We start from the raw sequence: 13,111 nt of genomic DNA on the forward strand, positions 1-13,111 counted from the left end.
TTAACTCCCCAAAGCATTTTGAAACACCTACTACTTAGCTTGTCGATGCTGAGCATCTACACGACCGTGTGAAGTGCACTGTTATTGTTGACATATGAATTCTAGTCCATACCAGATTTCACTTGTCAACAATAACAATACAGTCTACACATGTACAGGCTGAGTTGACAAGCTGAATACTGTGTATCTCAACACACTTTAGAGTGTAGAACAAAAAACTACTTGACATCAAAAGTTCCAGCTTTGGGCTCTTTAAAATGAACAATAATTTGAGACTAATATTTTAACAAATTCCTTAAAACATATTCCAACTTTTCACTTTTCATCACAGTATTTGAATGGGCAATGTAGAGCTCTGCATCAACATAAAACTAACAAAGATTTACATGTTTTGTGAACAGTTTTACATCATAACTAGCACTGTCAAAGGAATTTTGCCAACATCACATCAAAATAAACTTTCTTATCAAGCTGATCGATTTTAAATATTGTTTGGTAATTTCTCACATAACACAGTTTGAGTTCCAAAGTCAATTTTTGTCACCTTTATAATATATAACCCACATAATATTTTTCAGGTCCAACCATTTTTTTTTCAGATATTTCCACAATTGTGATTAAAAACTGTAGCCTTTGAAAAGTGTTGTCCATTTGGTCAAAAATTATCAAAAGAATTAAAGAAAAATTCATAAAAAATGTTAAAATGTTGCACTAAAATTTGGATAGGAAAAATTACAGTATTCAAAGGGTTAAACCTACACATACTTGTACACATTTACATGGATCTGTGGACACTACACCTACCTCTCTAAGCTTATCAGCTCTTTTATGGGAATCAGACTAAGGGGAAAAAGAACTCATTTTAAAGATTGCAGATATTTTTTAAATGTTTAGGTTTTTTAGTTAAATTCAAAAGTGTGAGAACTTCAAATCACTTTAAAGTCAATATTGTTATGATATTAATATTAATAAAGTTGTCAGAATCCTAATACTTCATTACCACGATTAGTATTATTAATTTTAACACATGTACTATATTCATAATATACACAGAAAAATAAATAAATACCGTGGTACTACAGTATCTGAAGTGCCACTCACATGTGCGCATACACACACAAATACATATACAAACACACACACATTATGGCCTGGGTGTATCACAATTGGACATTTAAACATTAGAATATCATGGTTTTGAATTTTTTTAACCCGAAAATTCTGAGTCCAAATGAAATATTTCTCAGATACTAGTCTTCAGGGGTTGAAATCAGTCACATTGTAGTGTGGTCTGGGCTACCGTGTTTGCTCAGTGCCAAACTTAAAACTTATCATTTGAATAAACACAACCAAATACAGATGAAAATCCATCAAAAATCACTGTTCTGTCAATTCAAACATTATTGAAATAGAATCAAATCAAACACAGCAAAAGAAACCAAAACAAAACAAAAAGTGCCAGTGACATGTCCGAGAGTGAAAAAAACAAATCGATGCATTGCTCACTTCTTTGGATATATTAGCCAAGAATGAAGCAAAGTCCAGTTGGTCCTGACCAAGCAGAAAAAAAATATGCAAAACAGAAAATGAAGGGATGATAAAAGGATGAAATTTGGACCAGTTTGTTGGACTATAAAAGCCTCTTGAGTCTGGAAACTCTGGAAAATCTGGAAACACTGAGAATGTATATATTACATATGGTTGAGCAAACAAAATTTAACTGAGCTTCCTCCACCATGCACTTATATTTTGAATTGTGCATTGACAACAAATGATGCTAAACACAACAGATACTGACTGGCATCAAAGTTATATGTTATTCAATACACTAAAACTTTCAACATATTCAGAGAAAAACTTATTTCCACAGTACTTACAGGGCTAGCACTCAACTGTTTCAGGCAGCATGTAGAAATGGAGAAAAAGTCACACAAAACTGACAATTAAGAAAAATCTAAAAAAAATCCATTGCAAAAGTCATAACAGAGTGAAAAATTTATGTTTTGAAACTTGTGTCAATAACATATCTAATTAATGGTAAGTAACTAGTGAAGAAGGCTTTTGAACAAATTGGGAAGAAAAATTCGTTCAGTTTTTGGTGGTACAAAGGCTAGCACCAAGGAGACAAACCATTGGTTGTACTCTAATAATATAGTTTGGTATTTCTGCATATAATGTTTGTCATATTTGTCCTTAGGATTATGTCATGTGTAGGACCACGGGAATTTCAAAGTTACTGTATAAGGCAAATTTTTTGATGGCCCAAGACGTTAGGCCTATGAATTTGCTAGCCTCTGTCGACTGACCCATAGACTTACGGCCACAGAAAGTTAGAATAGCACGACAGAAGATAACAGAACAGAACAGAACGGAACACAACACAACAGGATATACTTAAGGAAATCAAGGACCACAGTACAACACAGTCCAGCACAGCAGTACACATGCAAGTACTGAACAGCATGCAAGACACAATATGTTACAGAAATACTCTTTACGTCTAAACAAAATGACAAGCTTACAGCAGACGGCTGGGTATCTCTTCTTGGCCTTCGAGACTTTTGAAAAAAAAATCATATGAAAGTATATTTTTAGAAGACATCACTGATAACTTTGCCACTTTCATATCAAAAATGGAAATCACTGTGCCAGTACAATGAAATTCCCCCATTTTGAATCATAAAAATTGTAACTTCCCTTATATACCATCTCTCCTTTCTAGCACAAGGCCTGGTTTAATAGTCTAACAGCTTTTGAATGAAATTCATTTTAATATAAAAGTACAAACATGCATGCATTCATCAAGGCAGAAAGCCTGGGCATATATCAATAACAGATGACAAAGTTCCTACAGGATGGAAATAATTTTTTCTGTGTTTTTCCTTCCTACTGATGCTCTCTTGTTCAAAAGGCAAAGCACTTGAAACTTAAGGGATTCTTCATTGCACAATTTTTGTGTGTAGGTCACAATATGTTTAATGAGGGAGACTGATATTTGCAAATTTCATTTATATAACGATGGCACAATGCTATCCTGGTGACAAGACCCCCATTAAACACACACTGGCATGCAAAGATTGTAAATGCTTACTTGTCTTCCCCTACTATCCTCTTTTTGCTCCTTTATCATGAAAAGAAAGAAAAGATGAAAATTTACCCATCATTTTGAACATTTTTATCCTGTTTGTTCAAAACAGGTGACATTCATAGTTAGTACTCTGTTCAAAAAAAATTCGAGGTAGTCCACTTCACATGCACAGACTGTAACATTATTAAACTGTTAAAAAGACTCATATGATGAGTGTGGACAGAATGACTGTGTACTGTAGTACATCTTGTGATGTCAGTGTTCCCCACTAGAGGGCAGTCATCAACAAGTCAGATGCTAACTCTTGATATTAGGCCTGTAACAAATGTAAGTGTTCCAGCTTTCTGATATTCTCCGTAGTTTTGGACATGGAATACTGTGCAAAGTGTCGTGTTTTTCACTCATATGCACACTAATGACACGTGTTGCTGCAGTGAGTATGAGACACAGTATCAGCAGTGCGAGCAAGACCCAATGCATTGAACGAAACACTGTTAATGCGGGCCAGTGTCAGACGTCAGATTGTCTTGCCACCAAATTTACTGAACAAGATTACAATGTCAATGGAAAACAAAAGGCTACGACACCTCCATAATCCTCGTACAGACTAGCACAAACTTGATCCCAGGGATCAAGTCCCTGGCCTTTAGAAGGCTGTGAATGTGAAACATTCGAGGCAGCACTACTGATCAAGTATTTGTTTGTGCATGACACAAATACCAAAGCTTGTGGAAGAGTATCACAACATACAGTGTGCCAAGGTACTAGTTGTACTGTGTAGGACACACAGAGTAGAAAGCTGTAAAGCCGTGGCAGTAGCTATCGTGTGAAAGACAGTCAGTACACTATTGCATGGTGTTTGTATAAGAAAAAGGGGACCGGTGTGGATCAGAAATTGAACTACCATACAAAATTGTATGCTTAGTTCCTTATTGGTAAGTTAAAGCTGTACACAAAACCTAACATATCATTATTATTTGCATATTAGTGTATTGCTCAGCTGCAATTTTCTTATACATCACGTAAAACTGTTCTCGCCCCATGTTTCATAACATGACATATTTCAACAAAGACCTGACATTTTTGAAATAACCTGAAAGAAAAATGTTGATATAATATTTTCATGTTTTCAGATACACTGAGTTACCAGAATGTAAACTAGTAGAATACACGACTTGCAAATACTATTTTCTCGAAAGTTCTTACTTTTTGAGCAGCTGGTCTCCAATCAACATTGTACTTTGCATTACAACAAAAACAGAACCAATTTATGAATTACAGAGATCTAGTCAATCTTGTTAGCTTGATATATGTACTTGAACTTTTAGTAAGAATGTTGTTTAGTCACTTGAACTTTTAGAGTCAATCACACCTTTGTGGTTACTTTGGTAAACTCATTAGAACTGTTATTATGCTCCAGTACACAACACACAAAAGTGTTAATTTGAAAGATTGTGTGGTGGTTAGAACTTTCACTGGACATGTTAGACAGTTTACAGAGTAAAGATTTCACATTTAATGTGTTATATCACTGTTTTTAGTGTTAATAAATTGAAATATGAAAAGCTAGGATGCACACAAAATGGACAGGGACAATGGTTTAATACAAAAAATCGCATCGACAATGAGTCACAAATCAAGTCTTCAGAAACTCAAATTCAGTAGATTCATTTTGAATCAAACATGGAGAAAGTTAATACAAGAATGCCACTGCAACACAATGTATTGATCCCTATGCTTAGACTGCACTGCTTAGAAAGTTGTGTTGTGCAGTCTTGCACTTAAATTAAATTAATGTCCTTCAGGAAATCATTATGACTGAAACACTGCAGCAGGTTCAACTTTGAATCCTGTTTGAATTGTGTGGAATATATTGCATTGTGAAGTAAGTTTTCATTCAAATGTATAACTCTCTGGTTTTCATCCGCTGAATTTGTTGTTCAGACACTTATGACTGGATTGATGAAATTACTCTACGGTGTTGCTGTTCTCCAATGGTATCAAGGTATGCTAAGAACAAACTTTTTAAAAACTATAACCTGACATTTTTGGCTTTCCAAGATTACAATGATTCGATAGTGCTATGACATTCAAATTGATACGACTAGCTTACTTGATCCAACAGTATGCTGCCTGAATCTGAGAATATCTCCCCAGGATTGTCTAGGTTATGTATGTTGTTAAAGATCTATGAAACAAAAGAAATAAATGAGGATGGGCTTGTTGTCAGTTACTGTATGGTGAAGTTCAAACAAAAAAGGTGTAACTTTTGTATCAGTATATTATGAGAGGAAAACTGTATATAGGAAAACTGATTTTAGGAAATCTGCAACAAGTAATATTGGTGAATTAAAATATTTAGTATCAGGATTTAAACAAATTGATGAATATTTTGTTGGAAAAAAATCTTTGATACATCATACACTATGTACTTTCCTTCAATAAGAGCTGTGCATTTGTTCAAAATCATATTAGAATGGTGGTTCAGAAGTGGTTAAGAAATGCAATATGATATGCAAACATATAAAACATGTGAATACCCAGGTTAGTAGGTTTTCTATGCCGCAAACATTAATGATTTCAGCATTGTGTGGAATCGATTGTTACCGACTGTAGCTCAAATGTTGAAGTTCACATTGCCAAGTTCATCATCGAATTCACTGGCAGACAAAGACATTCACAACTGTAGGAGTCAGATTAGAAATTCACTCAGAACTAGGAACAGCACACATTTTTCCAAGCACTTACTTCAGCGGCTTCTCCAGAACTGGGTTGGGGCTTTTTCTGTTCAGAATTACAGTAATTGTCATAACATTAAAATCTATGAGAGAACTTCTTCCTTTTTTTTTGGAAAATTTTCATTTTGACAGAAAATGTCCGATTGAAATGTGCAACATTAAATCATGATCAATTTGTTTTGTTTTAAATACACTGAAACAAAGTGAAATAGAGTGGCAAAAATTTGGCAAATTTAAAACTGTTCTTTCATGACTGTTTCAAGGTAGAATGCACCTCGAGAACAGATATATGAATGAATAATTAGATAAATAAATAAATAAATAATAAAGAAAGAAAAAGGAAACTATAAAATGATAATAAATTACTGAATAAGTTAATGTTTTGGCTTTCAGTGTGTTCATCTGATATCTACCTACCAAAGTTTAAACGGATTTTATTCCATGATATCTTAAATATCTGTACCTTGCCATTCAATTTATCAACTTCATACATGAGCGCCTCAAGATGGGCAAGTTTCATGTCACGGCAAACTTGCAGGGCAAGTTTGCGGTCCAGACGTTTAAGGGTGTTGACAGACTTGTAGCCTTCCTTGGCGAGCCGCTTGGCATAGAAGACCATGTCTGGGTCTATGCTACGCAGCCAGTCAACCAGGTTGAAATGGTCCTGTTGGTGGTGTTGGTTTTGGTGGGGAGTGGTTTGTGATGGTAAGCGAGCATGGAGGAGGGTAGAAGAAATACATGCAAGGGTTAAATCGCCGGTGCTGGGTGAAATGCAGAGCATGGTTAACGTACAGCAGGTACCACACGTGTTTGGGTTAGTTTGATGTGAAATCACACTTGTGTTAAATTTATGTGATGAGATCAGACTGTACATCAAGTTGAATGTCAACAAGATGTATGCTTGCTACAAGAGTGCAGACTATAAGGCTATATTCTTTTCCACACAAATCACAAATTCAACAAAGATTTCCTGGACGTAAATTCCTTTCTGGAGAAAATGATCTGTATATTTTTCTTTCTTTTTTTTGACAAAATGAGGATAGTTTTCATTTCTGTTCATAATTTACAGGCAACAGTCTACAATCTTCTTAGTCACTGTCTTTCAAAAACTGATGTCTATATAATTGGATCTTAAATTACTTAAATTACGAAACAAAAGTCTGGATTTCATGTTGTAGAAAGTCAACGGATGTAGACTAAGCGTCTTTCAAAGAGACAAAAATCATCATCAATAAATGTTAGATAATGCTTCTAGATGACGCAGTTATTTCAAGAAAGTGGATTTGAGTTACTGGATCATGGTTAATCACACAGGAAAGTGAAAAACAAAATTCAGATTCAATCACGATGTTACTCTGTCTACTGCTACCTACATGTCAAAATTTACACGAGTATGACAACATTTAGCAACACCAAAAAACTATCACTATAGCTATCGTATACAGACATGTGTCACCACAACAACACTACTACACAGAACATTTTCTACATTGACAGGAATTGCACCGACTCACAGGTTGTCCATCTGGCCAAACATCTTCAATAACAGACTCGCTGTCGTCACGATTGTGCACTCTGTCAGCATTTTCAGGAGAGGTACTACGTTTTGGTGCGTGAGTCCGTAATTTTTCCATGGGGCTAAGTCTGGCATTAGCCAAGGGTATTTGCCGGGGCAAGAGAGGCGATTCCACCGGAGTATCCTGGGGAAGCCGGAACTTATCCAGAGCATCCAGCTCGGCATGTTTTTTAGGGATATCACTTTTTTCCCCAAATGACTTAGGCAGGGATTTTTCCCTCTTAGTTTTTCTCTCATTTCCAGGATAATTCCATGTTCCAGCCAGAGCTTCACCTTCTTCAAGGTCTTGGCTGTTTCTGGATAAATTGGATTGGGCCCTGCGAGTTTTGTCTTCTTTCTTGGACTTCAGTACGTATTTTGTTTGTGCTTTGGGCTGATAGCGAGGGTTCTCCTATGAATGTGTAGGCAGCATGCAAGCAATGGGATAAAGCAAGCAATTTTAACATGGAGCAACACAATATGGGTAGAGGGATTTTTTATTGCTAACACTTGGATTGGAAAAACTGCTTTTGAATTCTTTGGCAAACATTGGCCATATATGGGAAAAAATTATTACCACATTAATATTAAAATCATTGCTTTTCAAAAAAGGCTTTAGATAAAATGAACAAAAAGCCTGTCATGATTTTTTTCAAGCCAGAAAAAATATCTCTTACAATTTGGGACATTTTCTAATTTTACCAGCTCACAGTAGCTCTTTGTTGTATGCAGAAAATTCTCAAAAACGTCAGATTCAAAAATATTTCCAATATTTCTGCATTGACAACAGACTGAAGCAGTTACGTAAAATGAACAACACAAATTAATGTAACAAGCATCTGTTCATATGTAGATGTAGCACAAAGCCTGATAGCCCTGTGAAATTACCAATATAAGTCTCAATGACTAAAACGATTAGACTCCGTGTGAGGTATTACTATACACACACAACAAAACTCTAGGTTTTCACAACCAGTGTATGTTAGAACTGGAGTGAAACTCTTTGGACCGTTAGAATGTTTGCCGTGATGTTGAGGTGGGACAAAGCAAAGCCTGGAGCAGGTGTGGACCTACTGATGACTGGTATTGCAACTTATAACTCGAGGCAACTTATAACTCAAGGCTATAGAAAATCTTTCTTTCTGAAAAAAGATTTTGGCATCGCAGCCAGTTTAATTTTTTGAAGATCTACCACACAATCCTACACACTTACCTTGGATAAAGGTCTAGAGTATATATCCTCCTAAAAAATTGAGTGACCAATGTTACACATCAATTATGAGTGAGACAAATTCGACAATGGAAGAAATGTCTAAAGAATGCTAGGTAAAAGCAACAGTTCCAGAGGGCGCCCTCTGGAGGTCTTCTGAAACTAATGATGACTAAACAACTCTGGAATATCAGTACACTGCACCACAAAGCACAGAAAGCACTGCAGCACACACAGTGACAAACTTATTACATGGTCAAAGAACTTGCTGTGCTCGTAGGTTGTCTTGTAAAATCAACATTCCAGTTGATGGTAACAAATCAAACTCAGACACAATAAGAGAAGACCAAAGCAAATTGTAGTTCAGACAGCTATAAAGCTTATAAGAGTGTTCACAACAACAATCTGTTGTTAAGTGAGTTACATGGTAATACCACTTTTTGTGTAATTGTGGTACATATCCATTATTTTACAAGTGTATTCAAAGTGGATGTCACTATAACCATTTACTACAGAAGATGATCACTGCAGATTTGAATCACACAGTTATGTCCTCTGGTAATTAGTATTGCACACTTTTCATGCTGAACGACTGAAAACAGTTTATCCCACATTTACACACAGTATTCACACAGACTGCAAAACCACAGAAGTAAATGAAAACAGAATTACAGACACATGGATCTGTGTGAGGTTATTTTGTGATTGTGGGATGATTTCATGCAGTGATAAGATAGAGAGGTTATGTACAGGAATTGATAGCATGTGATCTGCTGAAGATAATTTTCCAGACAAATTGTCACTTTGCACCATAACTTAACAGACTGCACTGTCATGTGTCACATTTTTTCCACAAAACTTGGACAAATCTTAAAATAAATTTCAGTCAAACTCAACATAAATATGTAAGATGCTACACTTTGGATTTCATTAATTTTGATATATATAAGTCAGCTATTTGATAGAGTATAGCCATACCAGTAAGTTACTGATATGTGTATACACCTCTGAAATTGATTATTCATTCAATTGTGAAATACAGTGAGAATTAAATTGACACAATAATGGTACCGTCAGTTTTCTTCTTCTTCAGTGACTGCAGATATATGGCATGTTTTTTGACCAAACATAACGAGAGTCTGACCAATCTCAAACACTCTGTAAAAATAAATGTCTAGCTACCCTAAGGTATTGAATTTCTTGCAAATTCCAGGTTAACTTAGAACAAACTTTTGAGCAAATTATAACCACCATATATTTTTCAATCATGTCAAGTCCATCAAAATTCAATTCTCTGCAGTCACTCTGGAGAGAAAGTGGTAAGAAATATTAGTCTAGTGACACTGTACTATCGTAAATCACAGTATGGTGCAAAGTGACCTTTTATCACAGATTTTTATTCTATTGGTTGAGTCACCGGTTGCCTACCTTGCCAGGTTTAATGGGTCTGTCATCTGGGTCGATTTGGGATTGGCTTGGGGCTGGGATCTGGGTTGCATCCTTATCCTTGGGTTCAACCGAGGTGAAAAGAAAATTGATAAAAGTGCACAGGGCGATGTGGATGCATGGGATGAATAGCGGTGAATTGTTAATGCATTATCACATTGGTTGCATTCTCTTTCACCAAAGATGGCCTTTATTTTTATCCAATTGCAGCAAACATGACTTTATGTTTTCCTAATTCCTCCAAATAAAGATTTTGATAAAAAACTCTGCTCTTATTACACTTACAACAAGTGCATAATCAAATACAATTTTCACTGAAAGTGAAAAATCAACTTTTTCTCATTACAGCTAAAATTTGGTAATTTTGGCACACCAAATTATTTCTCAAACTCTTCTACATAAATGACAATGAAATTTTGTAACATGTGTTTTGATATCATTAAAAACATCTGGTATAAAAGAGGCCATCTCCCTATTAAAGAAATGCAACGCTTAAAAATGATGAAACTCAAATATTTATCAAAGCAAGGCATTCACATGGCATGAGAAATATCTATTTGATGATGACAGGGCAGTCTACACTACATGTTTTTAAGCAGAGAACACATGTAATCACACACACACCTAGCATACTCAAAGCAATTGTACACATTGAGACAACATAACAGAAGGAAACATTTCTTCAATGTTACAAACAATGCAAAAACGTCAAAGTATAATGTAATACAAACGGCCAAAGGCTAAGAAATATTAGCCCTGTGTGTGCAGTGGATATCCCCATGATAAAATCCCGTTTTGTGTTTCTTTTTGATACACTTGTGTTCTCCATGGAGAAATCAGACTGATGACAATTTAAATATCAATGCACAATTTGTGTATTGTTTTGATGTGAAAATGTATTCTTTTGTTGGTTATTAACATATGAATAGATTGATTGTAAAAAGAGGGGTGGCCCAGACCTCAAAATCCCCTTGTGGAGACCCTCGTACACTAACAAGATTTCAAGATCTCTACAATACAAGATTGAAAATATCTGGTAACCCTTACACACGGTATAGTAATTTTTTAAAGTCATGCACGGTCCGGTTATATGAACAGCACATTGTATCGGTGTTGTAGTTTTGAGATCACCTTTTGAACCAAGTTGAAGTTACTCCGAGTTGGATACCTTCACCTACTGTAGCACTCCTGTCATCATTTTTTTCAGCAACAGTAAATTCAATGAAAAGCAGTGTGTGAGGATATATGTGTGCAAGAAATATGACAAGATATGACGTAAGGTATACACTAGATAAAACAAACTTTTCTCACCTTTTTCCTAAGTGTTGGTATGGGTGGTGACGCAACTCTACTTGCTGCCTACGAAAAAAAAATACAATTTATGTAAGTTTCCATATTTTCTTTCATTGACATGCACAAATATCTTACTCCATGTATGTGTAACTATTGACATTTTAAGTAATTTTTTGTTCTATGGATCAACTACAATACTCTTACATAAATTCCCCTTTTCACTTCTTTATTAATGTGAACATCTCTTTTACTTCAAATAAGTTTTGATGATAGTTTTCACTATTTTCATTTGGTGCATCAAACTACGGTACACTAGTTCTCCTGACTTGTACCATCTTTTCCATGATCCCACACAGTAAATCACGCACACATAGGCTGTTTTGACCAATAAATTTAAACATGGTGCTCTGATCATACATTTTTTTTTTTTTTTTTTTATATTTTGCCATGTTTTATTGGGTGTGCATTAATTATTCACATAAAATACATGGAATTGTTTTCTTTTCCTCCGTACAATAAATAAATAGATGTATAAATAAAGTATAAATACAGTATAAAATAAGCGACATTTTGCTGGTTAATATAAGTGATGTAGTAAGGGTTGCCACTTTTTCAAATGAGACTGTAATTTGTTATTTTTCTTTGCAATAAAATATTCAATATGATAGATTCTCTTGACAAAGGAAAGTACACCTCTATAATTCGGTTTGCTTCCCTGCATTTTACAATAGTAAATATGTTTTCTAATAAGTAAACAAATAAAGTTGACTAACAATGTTTCATTTGGATCAGATAAAATTTGGCATAGTCTACTTGGTCTACCAGTAAGGTTCAATGGTTTTCCCCAAACAAAAATTATCTCTCTCCATAAAGCTACAGTATAGAAACACTGTGGTGAAAAAGATGTTCCAGAGTTTCTGGGACGATACCACAAAAAGTACACAACTCAGATGGAAATTTCTGAGGATTTAGTTTGTGAAGTTTTTGATTAGTAAACAAAATGTTGTGAAGAATTTTAAACTGGAATTCTCTAATTTACAATCAACTGACATTTTGTAAATCAACTTGTATAATTTTTCCCACTGTACATTGTTGACATTGAGGACCTCTTCAAGTTTTCTTTGACTCACAGGTACAGTAAAGATCCTCTCTATTAACTCGTGTTTTATTTCAGACTTAGAAATTGAATGTAATGGTGTTGGACAACCAGAAAGAGAAAAACTAAATTCATCAATTGTATTTCCTTATTCTTTAACTCCTCGGGGATGGCCGATAAAATACCCAGCCACTGTAGTCTATGGATTGGTGAAAAATTTTCATGAACAATTGTTGTCCAGGGAATCACTCCATTCTCATCAAATAAGTCTGAAATATTCATAATACCATTATCTGCAAAGTCTTCCAAATACACTGATTTACCATCAATGAGTACATTTTCATTATTCCAAATAATTTGATCTATGTTACTCTGGTATTTCTTTGTTTCCTCGGCCCAAGTGTCAAAACAATCTGTGACAAAGTCTGTAAAGTGGACAGGTAAAAGTTTAGTTTTAAATTACAATTGAAAATGATGTAACCTCCTAAAGACTTGAGTCTATATTCTAGAAAGACTTTCCATGGATGTGAAAATTCAGGGTTTAACAACGTTTAATCCACAAGATTCTCTGTTGTTTTTCATAATATGCAAGTTGGGCATGTTTAAGCCGCCTTGGCCCACATCTCCTACCATAGTTTTCCTCGCAACTTTATCTTTCCCTTCCCATAGAAAATCATACAGCAAT

The 13,111-nt window shown here is 35.0% G+C and overlaps 1 protein-coding gene across 1 annotated transcript in view; it reads right to left on the minus strand.

The window, feature by feature from the left end:
• Positions 1-13,111, minus strand: part of LOC139133499 (uncharacterized) — a 93,523-nt gene that overhangs the window by 19,878 nt on the left and 60,534 nt on the right. Inside the window, exons 40-52 of the mRNA XM_070700132.1 lie at positions 11,349-11,396; positions 10,020-10,097; positions 8,595-8,624; positions 7,341-7,793; positions 6,290-6,490; positions 5,837-5,872; positions 5,202-5,276; positions 4,295-4,327; positions 3,092-3,121; positions 2,523-2,558; positions 1,878-1,892; positions 1,507-1,551; positions 805-840 (exon numbers count right to left, since the gene is read on the minus strand). Coding sequence (XP_070556233.1) covers positions 805-840; positions 1,507-1,551; positions 1,878-1,892; positions 2,523-2,558; positions 3,092-3,121; positions 4,295-4,327; positions 5,202-5,276; positions 5,837-5,872; positions 6,290-6,490; positions 7,341-7,793; positions 8,595-8,624; positions 10,020-10,097; positions 11,349-11,396 — 1,116 coding nt within the window. The remainder of the gene's footprint in view (positions 1-804; positions 841-1,506; positions 1,552-1,877; positions 1,893-2,522; positions 2,559-3,091; positions 3,122-4,294; positions 4,328-5,201; positions 5,277-5,836; positions 5,873-6,289; positions 6,491-7,340; positions 7,794-8,594; positions 8,625-10,019; positions 10,098-11,348; positions 11,397-13,111) is intronic.

Source organism: Ptychodera flava, chromosome 5 (assembly GCF_041260155.1).
Source record: "Ptychodera flava strain L36383 chromosome 5, AS_Pfla_20210202, whole genome shotgun sequence".
Taxonomy (NCBI): domain Eukaryota; kingdom Metazoa; phylum Hemichordata; class Enteropneusta; family Ptychoderidae; genus Ptychodera; species Ptychodera flava.